The sequence below is a fragment of the Dipodomys merriami genome, unplaced genomic scaffold, assembly GCF_024711535.1.
Source record: "Dipodomys merriami isolate MVZ:Mamm:240054 unplaced genomic scaffold, mDipMer1.0.p SCAF_13, whole genome shotgun sequence".
NCBI classification, from domain to species: Eukaryota; Metazoa; Chordata; class Mammalia; order Rodentia; family Heteromyidae; genus Dipodomys; species Dipodomys merriami.
This window is the reverse complement of record NW_027202604.1, coordinates 42,292,396-42,313,285: the sequence shown is the minus strand read 5'-3', so window position 1 is coordinate 42,313,285 and position 20,890 is coordinate 42,292,396. Positions and strand designations below refer to the sequence as shown.

General features: G+C 53.3%; 1 protein-coding gene and 1 pseudogene across 1 annotated transcript in view; one reads left to right on the top strand and one right to left on the bottom strand.

Annotated features, from left to right (window-relative positions):
* Positions 1-8,278: 8,278 nt before the first annotated feature.
* Positions 8,279-20,890, top strand: part of LOC138824881 (coatomer subunit gamma-1) — a 30,835-nt gene continuing 18,223 nt past the window's right edge. The window contains exons 1-12 of the mRNA XM_070019307.1: positions 8,279-8,434; positions 9,207-9,259; positions 9,641-9,721; positions 9,962-10,033; positions 10,184-10,263; positions 14,290-14,365; positions 14,681-14,773; positions 15,093-15,179; positions 15,707-15,864; positions 16,758-16,891; positions 18,653-18,720; positions 18,952-19,140. Of these exons, the coding sequence (XP_069875408.1) occupies positions 8,398-8,434; positions 9,207-9,259; positions 9,641-9,721; positions 9,962-10,033; positions 10,184-10,263; positions 14,290-14,365; positions 14,681-14,773; positions 15,093-15,179; positions 15,707-15,864; positions 16,758-16,891; positions 18,653-18,720; positions 18,952-19,140 (1,128 nt within the window). The 5' untranslated portion in view covers positions 8,279-8,397. The remainder of the gene's footprint in view (positions 8,435-9,206; positions 9,260-9,640; positions 9,722-9,961; positions 10,034-10,183; positions 10,264-14,289; positions 14,366-14,680; positions 14,774-15,092; positions 15,180-15,706; positions 15,865-16,757; positions 16,892-18,652; positions 18,721-18,951; positions 19,141-20,890) is intronic.
* On the bottom strand, positions 12,267-12,619 carry LOC138824572 (small ubiquitin-related modifier 2 pseudogene; annotated as a pseudogene).

Below are 20,890 nucleotides of genomic sequence, written 5' to 3'. Positions count from 1 at the left end.
ATTCTGGAACAAAGCCAGCCTGGGCAGGAAAGTCCGGGAGACTCTTTTTTTTTTTTTGGTCGGTCGTGGGGCTTGAACTCTGGGCTTGGGCGCTGTCCCTCAGCTCTTCAGCTCAAGGCGAGCGCTCTACCACTTGAGCTACAGCACCACTTCCGGTTTTCTGGTGGTTTATTGGAGATAGGAGTCTCACGGTCTCTCTTGCCCGGGCTGGCTTTGAACTGCGATCCTCAGATCTCAGCCTCCTGAGTAGCTAGGATTACAGGCGTGAGGTCCAGTCGTGGGACCTGAACTCTGGGCCTAGGCACTGTCCCTCAGCTCTTCAGCTCAAGGCTAGCGCTCTACCACTTGAGCCTCAACGCCACTTCCGGCTTTTTTTTTCTGTTTATGTGGTGCTGAGGAATCGAACCCAGGGCCTCATGCATGCAAGGCAAGCGCTCTACCACTGAGCCACCCTCCCAGCCCCGTCCGGGAGACTCTTATCTCCAATAAACCACTCAGAAAACTGGAAGTGGCGCTGTGGCTCAAGTGGTAGAGTGCTAGCCTTAAGCTGAAGAGTTCAGGGACAGCACCCAGGCCCAGAGTTCAAGCCCCACAACCAACAACAACAAAAAAGAATCTCACCAAGTTTGGAACTGTGGCTCAGGTGATAGAGCACCTGTCTAATAAACACAAAGCCTAGGTTCAAACCCAAACACTGGGGCGGGGTGGGGGTAGGCATGTAAGGGCTAGGCACCGGTGGGTCACACCTGAATCCTAGGTACTCAGGAAGCTGAGAGCTAAGGTTCAAAGCCAGTCCAGGCAGGAAAATGTGAGACTCTTATCTCTAAAAAACTACTCAGAAAAGGTGGGATACTGAGGCTCAAGTGGTAGAGTGCTGGCCTTGAGCAAAAAGAAGCTCAGGGACACTGTTCAGGCCCTGAGTTCAAGCCCCAGGACTGGCAAAAAATATAAAGTAAGAAATATATATAGTTAAAACTACAAGAGAAGAACATGAACATGAGCACACAGAAGGAAGACTATGTATGCCTAGTGCAAGTTTTGTAGCAACAGCCTGATTACTAATTGGTCAGATTGCTGTTCCCCTGTGGGAACCTAACAGATGGTGATGACGGTACGGGCGCTGCCCAGCCTTGGTGACAGGAGCACCTCTCGGACTCTCTGGTGCCGTGTGCGATGAGCCCGTGAGATCACGCAGGTGTGGGAGACAGACGATGACATGCACACATGCCTCCTCCAGGTTGGCGCATGGCAGCCTGGTCCTGCCGTGGCAGCAGGCAGGAGGCCCAGCCTCCCCAACCCACAGCTTTGGAGCACCACATCTCACTTGTGACGTGGCTCCCTCCCTCAGACTGCAGGTGCCATGGAAAAAGCACCCAAAACAGAACATACCTCTGAATACTGCAGAGCTTTACAAAGATATTCTCAAGGGAGACCTCAACAAACTTCAAAGGGTCAATATCAAAAGGGGAAAAGACTTACTTTGTAGCTTTGTTTGTATTTTGGTAAATACTGAGGAGCTATTAATCTATCTTGAGAAATTGTAGAAGTCTATTTTTTGTCACAAAACCTCTTACTGCTTTCAGTAAAGTAATGAGTAATCAACTATTTTGTACACTTATTTTGTTTTCATTTTGATAAGAGTTGTTAGAGTCTCAACTATTGGGAAAAAAGGGAGAAGAGGAGAAGAAAGAGGAGAGGTAGGAGGAGGAGACGGAGGAGGAGAGGAAAGAAAGAGGGAGGAGGAGAGAAAGGAGGAGAAGGGAGGGGGGCATTTTTGGCTTTAGGCACTCAAGTTGGGGACTTAGTGCTCTGGACTTTACCCACCAGCAGCCCAGCATTTGGCAGCTACTGTAACTCTCTGATTTTAGCAGCAGTGAACAGCACCAGACACTTGGTAGTGTCACAGCTCCTGGGTGTATTTATGAATGTCTGGGACCCTCTTCCTATAGTGACTAATAGATCAGGTGCAAAGATACTTCACCCTTACAGTTTGGTGGTTCCAATGGCCAGGGTCTCCCATTTCTCTTCTCTGGCTCCATCCCCAGTACATAAAGAAAAAATGCCAAAGCTGGGCGCCGGTGGCTCACACCTGTAATCCTAGCTTCTCAGGAGGCTGAGATCTGAAGATCATGGTTCAAAGCCAGCCTGGGCAGGAAAGTCCGTGAGACTCTTATCTCCAATAAACCACCAGAAAACTGGAATGGTGCTATAGCTCAAGTGGTAGAGCGCTTGTCCTGAGCTCAAGAGCTGAGGGACAGCACCCACACCTAGAGTTCAAGCCCCATGAAAAATAAAAGATTCAATGAGAGCTGGGAAGGTGGCTTAGTGGCAGAGTGCTTGCCTACCATACATGAAGCCCTGTGTTTGATTCCTCAATAGCACATAAACAGAAAAAGCTGGAAGTGGCGCTGTGGCTCAAGTGTTAGCACGCTCGCCTTGTGCTGAAGAGCTGAGGGACAGCGCCCAGACCCAGAGTTCAAGCCCCACGAGCAATAACAACAACAACAAAAACCCTTCAAAGTACATCTAGGAAATGAACTGTATTAATACAGAATCTTTGAACATGGGGCTTGAACATGGGGCTTGGGGGAAGGAAATAACAGACCCTGCCCATTCCCCTGGACAAAACAGGAAAGTGCCCCAGGATGGGAGGCCAAATAAAGGTTGTGTGCTTCCTGAAGGCGGAACACAAGCCAGCGGACTTTAAAGCTGTAGGCTTTTTTTTTTTCTTTGGTCCTGGAGCTTGAACTCAGGGCCTGGGAGCTATCCTTTAGGTTTTTTGGTTTTTTTTTTTTCTCAAGGCTGTTGTTCTACTGCTTGAGCCACAGCGCCACTTCTGGCTTTTTCTGGTGGTTAATTGGAGATAAGAGTCTCATGGAGCCAGGCGCCGGTGGCTCACGCCTGTAATCCTAGCTACTCAGGAGGCTGAGATCTGAGGATCGCGGTTCAAAGCCAGCCCGGGCAGGAGAGACTGTGAGACTCCTATCTCCAATAAACCACCAGAAAACCGGAAATGGTGCTGTAGCTCAAGTGGTAGAGCGCTCGCCTTGAGCTGAAGAGCTGAGGGACAGCGCCCAGGCCCAGAGTTCAAGCCCCACGACTGACAAAAAAAAAAAAAAAGAGTCTCATGGATGACTGGGAAGGTGGCTCAGTGGTAGAGTGCTTGCCTTGCATGCATGAGGCCATGGGTTCAATTCCTCAGCACCACATAAGCAAAAAGAAAAAAGTCAGAAGTGGTGCTGTGGCTCAAGTGGTAGAGCACTAGCCTTGAGCTGAAGAGGCTCAGCTGAGGGACAGTGCCCAGGCCCAGAGTTCAGGCCCCACAACAGGACCCCAAAAAAATTAAAAAAAAAAAAAAAAAAGAGTCTCATGGACTTTCCAGCCTGGGCTGGCTTTGAACCATGATCCTCAGCTCTCAGCCTCCTGAGTGGTTAGGATGACAGGTGAGAGCCACCAGTGCCTAGCTTGAAGCAGTTTTTAAAGCTGTTCCTGGCGGGGCGCCAATGGCTCACACTTGTAATCCCAGCTACTCAGGAGGCTGAGATCTGAGGATCACAGTCAAAGCCAGCCTGGGCAGGAAAGTTCAAGAGACTCTTAGCTCCAATCAACCACCAGAAAATCAGAAGTGGAGCTGTGACTCAAAGTGCTCGCCTTGAGAGGAAAATGAGCTCCTAGACTAATTTTTTTTTTGGGGGGGGTTGGTAGGCGCTGTCCCTCAGCTCTTCAGCTGAAGGCAAGTGCTCTACTACTTGAGGGTCAGTCCCAGACTAATTTCAAGCCCCATGACCAAAAAAGAAAAGGAGTCCATACTGCCATCTGTTGTAACTGAAAGGAATGGTTTAGATTTAGAAGGGGGGAGGCTCGTGAGGATGCTTAGAAGAACTGCTCCCAGACAGGAGGTTCCAACAAGGCGTCCTGGGGAGGGGGCCAGCTGGCTGAGGGAGCTTCTATAACACTGGGTTATTAGAAGCCAGGCAGATTGCCATCACTGCGCATCGAGATTGGGCAAGCCTGCTGTCCTCTCCTTCCTCCTCCCTTTCTCCTGATCCAAGTGCCTACATTCTCAATCTAAACCACGGTGGTAGTGCTATCTGCTTGCTGGCCGTGCGGTGTGAGGTGCTGTGTAACTGGAGCCTGCCTCCACTCCCACACACCCCACATTCTAGAGCAGCCCTTATGTCAGCTTCCGGGTATGGGGCATTCCTCTTTCTTATCTGCCCAGCATCTTCTTTTGTTCCTTCCTTCATGGCTGTGATGGTTAATCTCCATCTCCAATTTGAGTGAAGTGTTTAGATTAGTAAAGCAAATGAGAAGAGGGGAAAGCCCTTAGCCCTTAGTGTATGCTCCCCCCCCCCCGCCCCCGTCCTGCTCTGCTAAACCTGGTCCCATCATGATGAGCCAAAATCATCATTATTCTGTCAGTGACTGAGCTCTAATGTGCGGGTTTTCCTTTGGCAGTGCTACTAACATTATACCAAATACTTACTGAGTGCCAGACCTAAATACATTACAGTTATTAATTTGGTCCTTGCCAAACTTGTTGGCAACTGTGCAGGTCAAGAAACTAGTTTAAAAGAATCCCCTCACTTGGGCTGTGGGCATTACAAAGGCAGCAATCTTGCCTATTCAGCTTTTGCTGATCAATGAAGCCCCCACACAGAACTGGCCAGGAGATGAGAAGAATGCTGGATATAGAGGCCAGGCTGAGGGTAAAGGTGTCTTTGATGCCTGGAGGTTTCTGGTGTGTGTAATGGGTGGAGCCACTGAGAGGAAAGCAGGTCTGAGTAGACTGGGGACAGGGTGACTAGCCAGATTAGGTAGACACAGGTATATCAGCAAATTATATAAGGTCTGGAGCTCACAACTGGGTGGTAGATCAATATTAAGGCAACATCAGCATACAGGTGGTAAATGGAGTCTGAATGTAATTTAAACCAATGAGTGAGAAGGGAAGACCTAGGGCAAAGCCACAAGCAGTGTGCTGATATCTAAGGATCCACCCAAACAGGAGAGGTAGGTGGGAAAAGGGGCTGACCTGAAGCCCTGAGGGGATGTATGGGGCTGGCTGCTTTCTGCCTTCTCCCCTTTGTCCCCTGCCCCTCCTTTTACCTGATAGGTTACCTTCCCAGTAGCTGTGGTTACAGGCAAATGCCACCACACCCTTGCTACCCATCTTTTTTTCTTTTTTTTTTTTTCATTACTCAGATTCAACCCAGGTCCTGAAGTATGCCAGACAAGCACTCTACCACTGTGCTACATTTGGTCTGCAACCTATTAGCATGTGTGTGTATGTGGGGAGGTCTTGGGGCTTGAACTCAGGGCCTGAGGTGCTATCCCTGAACTTTTTTGCATTTCTACATTTTGGGGGGTTTTGGTAGTGAATTGGAGATAAGAATCTCACAGGGCTGGTGCCAGCCTCCCACACCTGTAATCCTGGCTTCTCAGCGGCCGAGGTCTGAGGAGTGCAGCTTGACATCAGCCTCCGAAGAAAAGTCCGATAAGACTCATCTTCAATTAACCACCAGAAAACAGGAAGTCGAGCTGTGGTTCTAATGGGTAGAGTGCTAGCCTTGAGCAAAAAAGCTCAGGAACAGTGCCCAGGCCCTGAGTTCAAGCCCCACAACTGACAAAAAAAAAGTCTCACAGGGCTGGGAAGGTGGCTTAGTAGTAGAGTGCCTAGCATGCATGAAGCCCTAGGTTCAATTCCTCAGTACTACATACACAGAAAAAACCAGAAATGGTGCTGTGGCTCAAGTGATAGATAGAATGCTAGCCTTGAGCAAAAGAAGCTCAGGGACAGTGCCCAGACCCAGCTCAAGCTGCAGGACTGGAAAAAAAAAAAGTCTCAGTCTTTTTTGCCCAGGCTGCCTTCCAACCAACCATGATCCTCAGATCTCAGCTCCCAAGTAGCTGGGATTACAGGTGTGGGCACCTGTACCAGGCACATGTATATTTTACAACATTTTGAGCCAGACACCCGTGGCCAATCAGCAGCCAGATAATCAATCCTTTAGATGACTCCTCCACTCTGTGCTGCCTCTCCAGGAACTGTGACTTGGATGGAAAGTGGGAAGCTGGGGGAACGCTTCATCCATCCCCTGGTGACACTTTGCGTCTTTTATGGGGGTGAATGTAAAATGTTATTCCAAGTATTCTCTCTCCTTGGACTCGATCTTCTTCAACCCCTGGTTGGCCCCCATGGAGGTATGTCTTCCCTGTCTTGTGGGCAGTCCAGCTCTGTGCCCTTCCTTGGGTGGTCTGTGTCTTGTAGTGTTGGAGGCCCCTGCTGAAGAGTTAAAAGTGGCTTCGATTTGTTTTTTGTTTTGTTTTGTTTCTTTTGGGGTCCAGTCGTGGGCCTGAACTCTGGGCCTGGGCGCTGTCCCTCAGCTCTTCAGCTCAAGGCTAGCACTCTACCATTTGAGCCACAGTGCCACTTCCGGCTTTTTTCTTTTTGCTTATGTGGTGCTGAGGAATCGAACCCAGGGTCTCATGCATGCAAGGCAAGCACTCTACCACTGAGCCACCTTCCCAGCCCAGTGGCTTCGATTCGAAGCAGTAACTCTTCTGCTGCTCATATTAACCTTGGGCCCACCTGAATTTCATAAACTGTCTTGTTTGTGGTGAAAATGCTAAACCATAGATTACTTGAACAAAGCTACTCTGAAGTCAGGACCCACTTTGTACTATAGCTGACCTTGGGTCCCCACAAACTTCAGATGACCAAGCTGGCCCAAGATAAACAGACCCAGGGAACAAACCCAGACCACCAATTATCCCAGCTACAGCTTATCAGAACCCAACCAGCCAGGAAACTCCCTGCTAAGCTTGAACTGCTCTGGAATGTCCAGATGGCCCTTTAGACCCAGCCAGTTTGATAACTCCCTACTACACCTTATCACCTTGGAATGCCCTGCTGAGGCCTGGTTGCTGTACATTTGTCAGTCTGTGATTTTTTTTCCTTCTCCTTTTGTCACTTTGTAGTTTTTGCCTTTATAAGCCCTGTGAAGTTTCAGCTCGGGCTTCCTCGGTGTGAAGGACCGCTGGGGTAATCCTTGGATGTCTGACTCTAGGTGGTCTTCTTGGTGGGGGTCCTGCCACAGGGGCACAACACTGCGATTGGGGGTTTCTTGTTCTTTGGGTTTCTTTGTGGTTCTGGGAATGGAGCTCCGAGCCCCGAGCCTCACCCCGGCCTCCGCTCTTCAGCTCCAGGCCAGCCAGCGCTCTACCCCTCCGGCCACCGCCTCTCCCGGCTTTATCAGCTTCTGGGTGCTGAGGAATCGAACCCAGGGCCTGGTGCACGCGAGGCGAGGCAGGCACTCTGCCCCGAGCCACCTCCCAGCCTGCCCGTAGCCCAGGCCCAAGTCCACACCCCAGGCTCCGCAGGCCCAGGCCCGGGCTGCGGCCTCGGGGGGGGGGGGGGGGGGGGGGGGACGACGGAGGGGGGGGACGGAGGGGGGGGACGGGGGGAGGGGGGCGGGGACGGGGGACGGGACGGGTGGGGGACTGGGACAGGGCGGGGGGGGGGGGCGGGGGGGAGGGGACGGGGCGGGGACGGGGGGAGGGGACCGGGACGGGGGAGGGGGCGGGGCGGGGGCGGGGACGACGGGACGGGGGAGGGGAGGGGCGGGGACGACGGGACGGGGGACGGGACGGGGCGGGGACGACGGGACGGGGGAGGGGACGGGGCGGGGACGACGGGACGGGGGAGGGGGCGGGGCGGGGGCGGGGACGACGGGACGGGGGACGGGACGGGGCGGGGACGGGGGGAGGGGACGGGGCGGGGGAGGGGACGGGGCGGGGGAGGGGACAGGGCGGGGGACGGGGGGAGGGGACCGGGACGGGGGAGGGGACGGGGCGGGGACGGGGGGAGGGGACGGGGCGGGGACGGGGGGAGGGGACGGGGCGGGGGAGGGGACGGGGGGAGGGGACAGGGCGGGGGACGGGGGGAGGGGACCGGGACGGGGGAGGGGGCGGGGCGGGGACGACGGGACGGGGGCGGGGACGGGGCGGGGGCGGGGACGACGCGGGGGGAGGGGCGGGGGAGGGGGCGGGGGAGGGGACGACGGGACGGGGCGGGGGACGGGCAGGGCTCACACGCCCAGGAGCGCAGAGGCGGGGTCTCGATTGGGATCCACACCCCACACCCCGGGTCCCCACCTCCGTCGCCAGGATCCCCGCAGGCCCCGCGGACGCCCGGCCTCCCCGCGGCCCGGGTGGAGCGGCGTCGGCGGCCGAGGGTGCGCAGGCGCGGGGCGCAGTGCGCAGGCGCGGGGCGCGCGTCGACGTGGCCACCGGAGCCCGGAAGTGGCCGGCGAGGCGGAGATCGCGGCGCGGCGCGGCGCCTTCGCTGCTGGGTGTCGGCGGCCGGTCCTGCGGGGCACCTCCGGCGCCGCCGCCATGCTGAAGAGATTCGACAAGAAGGACGAGGAGGCGGGTGAGCGGCGGGTGCGGGCCGGGGACCCCGAGCCCGGCGGGGCTCGTGCTGGGGGGAGGCTCCGGGCCCGGCCCGGCCCGCCGCCCATCGCGGTGATCCGCTGCGGGGCCCGGCCCGCCGCCCATCGCGATGACCCGCTGCGGGGCCCGGCCCGGCCCGCCGCCCATCGCGGTGACCCGCTGCGGGGCCCGGCCCGCCGCCCATCGCGGTGACCCGCTGCGGGGCCCGGCCCGCCGCCCATCGCGGTGACCCGCTGCGGGGCCCGGCCCGGCCCGCCGCCCATCGCGGTGACCCGCTGCGGGGCCCGGCCCGGCCCGCCGCCCATCGCGGTGACCCGCTGCGGGGCCCGGCCCGGCCCGCCGCCCATCGCCGTGACCCGCTGCGGGCTCGGCCGCGGGCGTTCTCCTCCCCACCCCCGGCCGGGCACTGGGCCGTGCGCCGGCTCAGGCGCCGCAGCAGGACGAAGCGGCCGGGGTGAGCGCGTTGGGGCGGCCCGATGGGTAGACGGACCGCCGGACCGCCGGACCTCCGCCGGGTGCCGACCCGCAGGTCCGGGGCGGCCGGGTTGGTCCCTGGCCCGTGCGGGCTCCGTGAAGTGCTAGTTGCCAGAATGAAAGCAGAGAGCGCCACCGACACGTGGCTCCGCGGGGATTCGGGTCCTGGACAGACAGCGGCGGGGTCTGGACAGATGGCCCCTCCAGTGCCAGCCCCATGCCTCTGGCTTTCCTGGCGAGGCCTCCGTCTGACCGGTGTTCTCCACTCTTGGCTGCAGGTGGAGGTTCCAACCCATTCCAGCACCTGGAGAAAAGTGCAGTGCTGCAGGAGGCAAGTGGGATTTCCCTTGGTCTTCCACCATGAGCACCATCTTCAGGGCAGTCTGAGTACGGTGTAAGGAACCCTTGTCTGGAAGACAGGAGAACTGTGTTCCAGAAGAGAATTGGTTATGTGTACATTCGTCATCTCTCTCTGGTTGAGTGCTTGCTAAGTGTCTGTCAGTCAGTAACTCAGCACATTCTTCAACAACAGGAAAGATTACAAGAATTGTCCATGATAAGGAAAAGTAGTATATCCTTATGAGAATAAGATTGTCTAGTCCTGTGTGTTATTGACTCTATGACTTCTTAGACCCCATATGAACTTGACAGTGGGTGGCAGAGGGAACATGAACTGGGCTAGTAGATAATACTCGCTTCTTCTTCTTCCTAGGCCCGAGTCTTTAATGAAACTCCTATCAACCCTCGGAAATGTGCCCACATCCTCACCAAGATCCTTTACCTCATAAACCAGGTACAGGATGAACATGAGGGCAGAGGAAGCGGCACTGGGTGTGTGTGTGGGGGTGCTCAGGCTCTGTGACAGTCTGTGTGGTCTTAGGGGCAGCCCCGCTTTGAGTTCCCTGAGCATCCAGCTCTGAGTCTGAGGATCCAGCCTGTGCTGACCCATGGCTGGCCACCGGGATCCAGCCTGTGCTGACTCACGGCTGGCCACCGGCCTCACCCAAGCCGAGGCTCCTTTTTGTTACCACAGGGGGACCATCTGGGGACCACCGAAGCGACAGAGGCCTTCTTCGCAATGACCAAGCTCTTTCAGTCCAATGATGTAAGTACCCATCTGGCTCTCCTGGGGAAAGCAGCATGACAGGGTGGCAGAGGGCCAGATTGGCCCAGCAGTCACTAGACTGCTCTGTGTAGATTGGAGGTTTCCTTTCCACTCTGGCCCTTTCACCGAACTGCCTTCCCATCCTTTCAGCCCACGCTCCGCCGGATGTGTTACCTGACCATCAAGGAGATGTCCTGCATTGCTGAAGACGTCATCATCGTCACCAGCAGGCGAGTCTGGGGCTGTGGGTAGCGCCTTGGATGGGTTCCAGTGACAAAAGTCATTTTTTTCTCGTATGCACAGTGATGAGACTTTGGACGGACATGTGGCCAGGTGCTATTTCCTCCTGTGTCACTCGTACTCAGTTACTGGTGTCACCCCACGCCACCTCTAGAGTGTGCTGCTTCCCTTTTACTACCCTAGCTTGGACTAGAGAACAAACTGTTCCTTCCTTTCACTCCCTTTTTTTGTTGTTGTTGGTCATGGGGCTTGAACTCTGGGCCTGGGCGCTGTCCCTCAGCTCTTCAGCTCAAGACTAGCACTCTACGACTTGAGCCACAGTGCCACTTCTGGCTTTTACTGCTGGTTTATTGGAGATGAGTCTCATGGACTTTCCTGCCTGGGCTGGCTTTGAACTGTGATCCTCAGATCTCAGCCTCCTGAGTAGCTAGGATTACAGGTTGAGCCACCGGTGCCCAGCCTCTTTCATTCATTTATTTTTTTATTTTTTATTGTTGTTATTATTATTATTTTTTTTTTGGGTCCGGTCATGGGGCCTGAACTCTGGGCCTGGGCACTGTCCCTCAGCTCTTCAGCTCAAGGCTAGTGTTCTACCACTTGAGCCACAGCTCCACTTCTGGCTTTTTTCGTTTTGCTTATGTGGTGCTGAGGAATCGAACCCAGGGCCTCAGGCATGCAAGGCAAGTGCTCTACCACTGAACCACCTTCCCAGCCCTCATTTTTTTTTTAAACAAGAAGTTTATTTAAACAACTAGATGCTTCACTGAAGGGAAAACTATCTAGGATTCTTTTTTTTTAAAGAGTAATTTACCTATACTTAAAGACAGATTGCCCTACATGTAACAGCTATGTACAAAAAAGTTATAAAATTGTCTTTGGTTTTACAATGATAAACGAAAGCATTAAAATTCTCCAATCAAACAAGGTATGCAGGGTTTTTGTTGTTTTTTTTTCTTTTTTTTTTTTTTTTTGTTAAAACAGTAAAATAACTTACCGAAATATAAAGATAAAAGCTGAGAAGGTGGCTGGGAAGGTGGCTCAGTGGTAGAGCGCTTGCCTTGCCTGCCTGAGGCCCTGGGTTTGATTCTTCAGCACCACATAAGCAAAAAGAAAAAAGCCGGAAATGGCGCTGTGGCTCAAGTGGTAGAGCGCTAGCCTTGAGCTGAAGAGCTGAGGGACAGTGCCCAGGCCCAGAGTTCAGGCCCCATGACCTGACCCCCCCCCCAAAAAAAAAAAAAAAAAAGCTGAATGAGCATGCCACGAATGGAGAAGGGGGATATTTTCACAGAACCAGTATTTTTCCCCATCCCATCTTCATTTGATGTCAGTCAAAATATACCATTGGAGCCAGGCGCCAGTGGCTCACGCCTGTAATCCTAGGTACTCAGGAGGCCAAGATCTGAGGATCTTGGTTCAAAGCCAGCCGGGGCAGGAAACTCTGTGAGACTCTTATCTCCAATAAATCACTAGAAAACTGGAAGTGGTGCTGTGGCTCAAGTGGTAGAGCACTGGCCTTGAGCTGAAGAGTGCGGGGACAGCGCCCAAGCCCAGAATTCAAGCCCCATGACTGACCAAAAAATAAAAAGTATACACACACACCATTGGTCAATTAATTTAAAAGAAAAGAAAAACAGCCAGGTGCCAGTGGCTCACGCCTGTAATCCTAGCTACTCAGGAGGCTGAGATCTGAGGATCGTGGTTCGAAGCCAGCCTGGGCAGGAAAGTCTGTGAAACTCTTTTCTCCAATAAACCACTAGAAAACCGGAAGTGGCGCTGTAGCTCAAGTGGTAGAGTGCTCGCCTTGAGCTGAAGAGCTGAGGGACAGCGTTCAGGCCCAGAGTTCAAGCCCCACGACTGACAAAAAAAATAAAAGCAATATGCTGTGCACATACACCAGTTACTTTATGTACAATAAAGGAATGGGAAAGGGGAAAATGAAAGAATAGAGAAAACTATACTGTCAGGATGTGGTGGACCCAAATTGCAGTTTTTCTAATTAAGAATGTATTCTTGGTCTATAAGAACAAAGTTCTGGAGCAAAGTAGCAGGTTCCCTTGTTTAGTAGACACCTCCTGTCTGCTGCTGGAACTCATCAATTGTGTCTTCACCCTCCATTTCCAACTGTGCAGGTGTGTCTGTTTCATTGATGGGCTGCCCATCAAATCGGAATCTGATCTGCCTCTTTGACAAATCCTGTCTTTCACAATAGGCTTTCATTAGTTTACTAAGTGGTGTGTGCCTCTTCATCTTAAACTGCACCACAGAACCATCCTGCCCCGCCACCTTCAAATTAATGTGATCGTTGTTCTCAGTCTTGACTCCTTCCTTGGGCTTTTTGTCGGCCATTGCGAGCGGTGGAGTCTCTTCAGATGTCGCTTCACAAAAGAGGTCCCCAGTCTGCACCGAACGAGCACACAGGGACCACCACAGCCCCCCTTTCTTCTTAAACTAGCTAGCTTGGAATGCTAAGGGAGACCACAAGAAAAACAGATGTATAGAGGGCAGGAAGGCAGGTTATCAGCCTTGTATGCCAATTACTGCTTTCTGCATTAGGCTTGAGTGACTGAGGGGACAGATATCACTAAAGTACAATCCTTAGCTGCGTGTGGGTGGTTCACGTCTGAGATCTAAGGACTGTATACCAGCAAAAATAAAAACTGTCCTTGTGAACTAGGACTTGGTTCTCTGTGTGTGTGTGTATGTGTGTGTGTGCGTTTGTGTGCGCACGCATGTGCATGTGCAGGTCCTAGGGCTTGAACTCAAGACCTGGGTGCTGTCCCTGAACTTTACTCAAGGCTAACACTATACCACTTGAGCCACAGCTCTACTTGCAGCTTTTTTGGTAGTTAATTGGAGATAAGAGTCTTGCAGACTTTCATGCCTGGACTGGCTTTGAAGCATGATCCTCAGATCTCAGCCTCCTGAATAGCTAGGATTATTACAGACTACTGTGTAGCCCTTATTTTTTCTTGCCACAGTTGTGTGTGTAAAGGTCCATATGTTCATTTGTGAGTGCATTTTGAAAATCATTTGGATATGTACAAGTCCATGTGTAGCTTTGGCAGTACAGCAGCAAACAAGATGGCTGTTGTTTCTATAGCCCTAGAATTTAGATGGAAATATCCAATCAGCCAGGCCATTAGGAATAGAGTGTGAGCCAGGCACTGGAGGCTGAGATTTGGAGATGGTGGTTCAAATCTAGTCCGAGCAGGAAATCCTGACAGACTCTTGACTCCAATTAACCACTAAAGAGATGAACAAACAAGCCAGGTGTGGTGACTCACGCCTACAATCCTAGCTACTCAGGAGGCTGAGATCTGAGGATCTTGGCAGGAAAGTCCTTGAGACTCTTAACCTTCAGTAAACCACCAGAAAACCAGAAGTGGCGCTGTGGCTCAAGTGGTAGAGCACTAGCCTTGTGCTGAAGAGCTGAGGGACGGTGCCCAGGCCCAGAGTTCAAGGCCTACAACCAACCAAAACAAAAAAAAAAGAAATAAAAAAAAACAGAAGTGGAGCTGTGGCTCAAGTGGTAGAATACTAGCCTTGAGCAAAAGGCTCAGGGACAGTGCCTATGCTCTGAGTTCAAATCCCAGGACCAGGACAAAAAAAAAATAGAATGTGATATAATTCATGGACTTGTGATGGACTAGAAGGGTATTAGTTTGGTTTTGAACCAGAAGAGCGGTTTGAGTGGCTTGTTGAAATTATCAAGACAGGTGGGAGGTGAAGCCTACTGTTCCAGGCTACAACAGCAGTAAATGCAGGGCTTCTTCAGCAACTTCTCTGTTTTGGGCATTGAGAAACTACCAGAAGTATCTTAGTAAAAGCAGGGGAGTGGCCTGGTTAGTTTTGAGTTTTATAAAAATCTCTCTAGCTGTCTGGGCTAGAATTTGGCTTGGAAGGGAGAGAATGAAAGGGAACAAGTAGTTATCCAGTGAGTGCAGTTGATGGAAGACAGAGCTGTTGTCAGGCAGGCCCTGGCCTGATGTGTGGACTATGCCTTCTTTCCAATGTAGCCTGACAAAAGATATGACGGGGAAGGAAGATAACTACCGAGGCCCTGCTGTTCGAGCACTCTGCCAGATCACAGATGTGAGTCCTACTCCCCACCCCCAGTCAGACCCCTGGGCCTGAACTCAGGGCCCAGGCATAGTCCCAGAGCTTTTGCACTCAAAGCTGGCATTCTGCTACTTCGAGCCACATCATTACTTCCAAAGGTAAGAGTCTCACGGCTTTTACTGGGCCTGGCTTTGAACTGTGATCCTCAGATCTCAGCCTCCTGAGTAGCTAGGATTACAGGCGTGAGCCACCGACACCTGGCCCTGGACTCTTTTTTTTTTGCACGGTCTGTGTTTTCTGGGTACCTGTACTCCTGTGGGCCCCTCCTACCTTGCTTCTTGTTCTCAGAGTACTATGCTGCAGGCCATTGAGCGCTACATGAAACAAGCTATTGTGGACAAGGTGCCCAGTGTCTCCAGTTCTGCCTTGGTATCGTCACTGGTGCGTAGCTGCAACCAGAGCCCTGCGAGGGGCGAGGGGCGGGGATGGGGTGGGGGTGGGGGTGGGCACTGAATAAAATAACAGCTTCTGTTCCTCCCCCCCCCAGAGCTCTGCCCCCTCAGTAGGGACAACAGGAACTCTGGGTTGGTCAGGAATGAGCTGGGGTGGCCTTGACCCATCCTTGGGTGACAGATTGTTGAAGTTGGATTTGGCACTTGGGGGACAGTGAGGGTGGTAACTGTACTGAGTTTGTCTGCAGCCTCAGGACCGGGGTGGGGGTCGGGGTGGGGTGGAGGTATGACCTGCCTGTTGCCTGCAGCACCTGCTGAAGTGCAGCTTCGACGTTGTCAAGCGCTGGGTGAACGAGGCCCAGGAGGCAGCTTCCAGTGATAACATCATGGTCCAGGTGAGATGTGGACGGGCTAAGGACGCTCAGGCAGGGCCTGGCAACACCCAGTCAGTGTCTGCTCGCCACAAGAGCCGTTGGCCTGGCCTTCACAATCCTTGTCAGTAGACTGAGGAAGGCACTTGGGAGCTTGGACTGCTGACCACTGAGCAGCTGGCTCAGAACAGCTCAGTGTTCTGATAGGTGAGGCTGTCACGGCTCACCTGGCCCAGGTGAGTGTGTGGAGGTGAGGCTGTCACGGCTCACCTGGCCCAGGCAGTGAGGAAACACCTTTTGTTAAAACCCTCTGCATAGCTGGCTTTGTAGCAGTGCACAGAAACATTTGGTTGGGTTTTCACCAACACAGCTCTCCCTTAGCTACCCAGGCCTCGTTTCCTTGTATCATCTGGAGCCTCTGAATTGATACCACACTGTGCTCTTCTTGGAAATGAGAAAACTGAAGTTCAGGGAAGTGCACTGAACTTACCAAAGCCGAGAAGGAGATAGACTCAAAAGTCAGCTGCCTGTATTTCCTGTCTCTCTTGTAGTACCATGCATTGGGTCTCCTATATCACGTGCGGAAGAATGACCGCCTGGCAGTCAGTAAGATGATCAGCAAGTTCTCCCGGCATGGCCTGAAGTCTCCCTTTGCCTACTGTATGATGATCCGGGTGGCCAGCAGGTTGCTGAACGAGGAGGACGGCGGGTAAGTTCTGAACAGCCTGCTGCCTGCTAGATGAGGAGGATGGCGGGTAGGGACCGTCTGCTGCCTGCTAGATGAGGAGGACGGCGGGTAGGGACCGTCTGCTGCCTGCTAGATGAGGAGGATGGCGGGTAGGGACCGTCTGCTGCCTGCTAGATGAGGAGGGCGGCGGGTAGGGACCGTCTCCTGCCTGCTAGATGAGGAGGACGGCAGGTAGGGACCGTCTGCTGCCTGCTAGATGAGGAGGATGGCGGATAGGGACCGTCTGCTGCCTGCTAGATGAGGAGGATGGCGGGTAGGGACTGTCTGCTGCCTGCTAGATGAGGAGGATGGCGGGTAGGGACCGTCTCCTGCCTGCTAGATGAGGAGGACAGCGGGCAGGGACCGTCTGCTGCCTGCTAGATGAGGAGGACGGCGGGTAGGGACCGTCTGCTGCCTGCTAGATGAGGAGGATGGCGGGTAGAGACTGTCTGCTGCCTGCTAGATGAGGAGGGCGGCGGGTAGGGACCGTCTCCTGCCTGCTAGATGAGGAGGATGGAGGGTAGGGACCGTCTGCTGCCTGCTAGATGAGGAGGACGGCGGGTAGGGACTGTCTGCTGCCTGCTAGATGAGGAGGATGGCGGGTAGGGACTGCTGCCTGCTAGATGAGGAGGACGGCGGGTAGGGACCGTCTCCTGCCTGCTAGATGAGGAGGATGGCGGGTAGGGACCGTCTGCTGCCTGCTAGATGAGGAGGACGGCGGGTAGGGACCGTCTGCTGCCTGCTAGATGAGGAGGGCGGCGGGTAGGGACCGTCTGCTGCCTGCTAGATGAGGACGGCGGGCAGGGACCTCTGTCACTTAGTCTACCGTGCCAGGCTGTCCTCACCTTCCTTTGCCACCTTGTGCTCTCTCGTAGCCACGATAGCCCACTGTTTGACTTCATCGAGAGCTGCTTGCGTAACAAGTACGAGATGGTGGTGTATGAAGCTGCCTCGGCTATCGTCAATCTGCCAGGCTGCAGTACCAAAGAGCTGGCCCCCGCTGTGTCAGGTCAGCACAGGTCCCTCACCCTGGGAACCAGGGGCTGAGCTGGGGGGGGGGGGGGGGAGGGCCCTGAAACAGGCCATGGTCTGGTATTACGGAGCCACCTGCACTTTGGACACTGCTCAGCCAGGCTCATCTTCCCTGAGCTTCGTTTCCTTTCTGAACAGTAGGTGCTGATCCTTCTGGGAGGCAGTAAATGTGTGTTCCATACCAAGTGCTCAGAAGAGGGCCTGGCCCTGGAACAGATGCAGCGTGTGTTTGTGTGGTTAAGCTGCCTAAACCACTGAGTGCGTCTCATCTGCACTCGGTGCTGGCGTAGCCGTAGAATGCAGGCTCTGAGGCACCAGGAGGCCAGTGCCAGATGAGACTGTGTTTAGATTACAAAGGGGAGGGTCTGTAGGTGTTTAACCCTGTATTCCAAGAGCAGAGGAAGGGAGCATTCTTCACAGGAAAGCAAAAGAGGCTATGGCAGAAAAGTCAAGCCTTTTAGGATGTCTGTACCTCCTGATTTTCTGATACTCCCCAAAGTAGTGATAAGACTGGCCAGGCAGAGAGGGGGCTTATGTGTGGTTATTGTTTGCTCCTCTGAAACAAACTAATGAAATCATCCACCAATTTGAGTATTTAATTCTTCTTATAACCCTGTATTGAGTGATGTAAACAAAATAGAGGAGGCTTCAAGTAAATGTGATCCTGTTTAGAAAAATGAATCATTCTTAAAAGTACAACAGCAGCCAGGTGGCAGTGGCTCACGCCTGTAATCCTAGCTAGTCAAGAAGCTGAGATTTAAGGATCATGGTTTGAAGCCAGCACAGGCAGGAAAGTCAGACTGTTGTTGTTTGTAGTGGGGGTCAAACTCTGGGCCTGGGGGCTGTCCTTGTGCTCTTCAGTTCAAGGCGAGTGCTCTACGGCTTGAGCCACAGTGCCACTTCCAGTTTTCTAGTTTTTTTCTTTCTTTTTTTTTTTTTTTTTATTGGAGGTAAGAGTCTCATGGACTTTCCTGCCCAGGCTAACTTTGAACTGTGATTCTCAGATCTCAGCCTCCTGAGTAGCTAGGATTACAGGCATGAGCCACCAGCGCCCGGCTTCCTTGAGACTCTTGTCTCCAATTAACCATCAAAACTCTGGAAGTGGAGTGGTAGCTCAGGTGGTGGAGTGCTAGTTTTGAACACAAAAGCCCAGGGGCAGTGTCTAAGCCCTGAGTTTAAGTCCCAGACTGGGATGTGTGCATGCTCACACACACACAATGGGACAGGAATGTGAATATTCCAGAAAACAGTTGGAGCACAAACTTTAGCTCTGACTTTCTGGCAGCCAGAGCTGAGGGAGAGGAGTGGTACCTCAGTGCTAAGGCTAAGCACTCAGATTGCAGGTGTGAGCAGACTATGATCCTCAGATCTCAGCCTCCTGAGGAGCTGGTACCCAGTGTCAGTGCTGGGTGCTAACTCTGCTTCTGTCCTCCGTGGCTGTCACCGAGAGTGACTTCGCTTGATTTGCACCCTTGGTGCCTCAGCTTCCCTATTTGTAAAATGGGCACTGTTGTAGTTGCTTCCAGTGAGACAAGGCACCTCACCTACTCAGCAAGGGGCTGGCACGTCACTTGTGTTCACTGCCTGTGCAGCCCACTTGCCTGACATGTCAGTGCCTTTGCCTCTGTCTCGGGTACCCACATCGTCCCTAGCTGAGCAGATCTTCCTAAGCGTGCTTGCTGCAGTGGGGTTTCCAGCCTGCCTGCAGCCAGTGCATGCGGCATCTGTCTTCCCACAGTGCTCCAGCTGTTCTGCAGCTCACCCAAGGCTGCGCTTCGCTATGCTGCTGTCCGCACCCTGAATAAGGTACCTAAGGGTCTGGGAATGGGAAGAGTGAGGGAGGGCCTGGCGTCTGGGGATGGTCTGGGAGTTAGGCTTAAGCCAGCTGGTGTTTCCCACCTTGACCTAAAGGAGTAGGGGTTAGGGTTAGAGGTGATGAGGTATGTCTGTCCATACAATTTGTGACAGGGCCAGACAGTTCCAAGGAAGTAACAGATTGGTCCCTGCTCTTTCTCTGTCTCTGTCCTCTCCACACAGGTAGCCATGAGACACCCCTCTGCTGTGACAGCCTGCAACCTGGACCTGGAGAACCTGGTCACAGATTCCAACCGCAGCATTGCCACGCTGGCCATTACCACCCTCCTCAAGACAGGCAGCGAGAGCAGCATCGACCGCCTCATGAAGCAGATCTCCTCCTTCGTGTCAGAAATCTCTGACGAGTTCAAGGTACTGGCACCCTCTGAACACCACAGCCCCAGAGTCCCTGTGCTGGAAGTAGCCTGGGGGCTGTGGAAAAGGGTGCATCCTCTTCCTGCCTTGCCCCCAGGCCTTCCTCCCAGTCAGTCCTGGGGCCTGAACTCTGGGTCTGGACACTGTCCCTCAGCTCTTCAGCTCTAGACTAGCACTCTACCACTTGAGCTTCAGCCCCACTTCCTGCTTTTTTTTTCCCCCTGCTTATGTGGTGGTGCTGAGGAATTGAACCGAGGGCCTCATGCATGCAAGGCAAGCGCTCTACCACTGAGCCACCTTCCCAGCTCCCCTCCTGGTCACTTTAGCCTCAAGAACCATAGTTTCCCAGCCTGTTGGGTGTGTCGCTGTGTTCCGTAGAGTTGTATCAGTGAATTCAGGATGGGAGCCTTGCCTTATGATGCTTCCTTCTGCTGGGAAGTTTAGTGAATTGATAATACATAAACTGGTCAACAGTATAACTTCAGATTGGGGTGATACAATGAAAAAACCAGAAATGCGCTGCAAGTTACTAGAGGAGGGCGGGTGGGAAAGAAGTGGCGGCTCGTAGGTGTGGGAAAAGGAGTAGGCAACCCAGAGGCGAGGAGGCTGGAGCTGGTGGAGGTGGAAAAGGAGTAGGCAACCCAGAGGCGAGGAGGCTGGAGCTGGTGGAGGTGGAAAAGGAGTAGGCAACCCAGAGGCGAGGAGGCTGGAGCTGGTGGAGGTGGAAAAGGAGTAGGCAACCCAGAGGCGAGGAGGCTGGAGCTGGTGGAGGTGGAAAAGGAGTAGGCAACCCAGAGGCGAGGAGGCTGGAGCTGGTGGAGGTGGAAAAGGAGTAGGCAACCCAGAGGCGAGGAGGCTGGAGCTGGTGGAGGTGGGAGTTTGAGCTTTTCTTGTTTGTTTGGTTCATTGCTATTATAGAGGGTTACATTTACATGCATCAGGTTGTGAGGACATTTCCTTTCTCACAGCGTCATCTGTTCCCTCATTCTCTCCCATTTCCTCCCTCCCATCTCCTCCCACGAGTTGTATAGTTCACTTTCATCAATGTCCAGTGCTCTTGCTTTACTGCTGCTTTTTGACCTTTTCCCTCAGATTCTTTTTGTTGTTTCATGGTTTGTTTTTTGTTTTTTGGCTGGTCTGGGCACTGTCCCTGAGCCTCTTTGTGCTCAAGACTGGTGCTCTACCACTTGAGCCACAGTGCCACTTCTGATTTTTGAGTGGTAAATTGGAGATAAGAGTCTCATAGATGTTCCTGCCCAGGCTGGATTTGAACTGCAATTCTCAGATTTCAGTCTCCTGAGTAACTAGTATTACAGGTGTGAGCCACCAGTGCCTGGCTGGTTTTTTGAGACACGATCCGTCTGTGTAGCCCAGGATAGTGCCTCAAACTCATGATCCTCCCAAGTATGAGAATTTTACACATGTACCACTACCCGTGGCTTTTGTAGTAATTTTTGTTTCACTTTGAAATAAGTGAAAGAATTATTATTTTTGGGGGGGGGTTCAGTCGTGGGGCCTGAACTCTGGGCCTGGGCGCTGTCCCTCAGCTCTTCAGCTCAGGGCTAGTGCTCTACCACTTGAGCCACAGCGCCATTTCCAGCTTTTTTCTTTTTGCTTATGTGGTACTGAGGAATCGAACCCAGGGCCTCAGGCATGCAAGGCAAGCGCTCTACCACTGAGCCACCTTCCCAGCCTGTGAAAGAATTATTTATTTGCAAGGAAATGAAATTAGAAGCTGGGTGTCTGT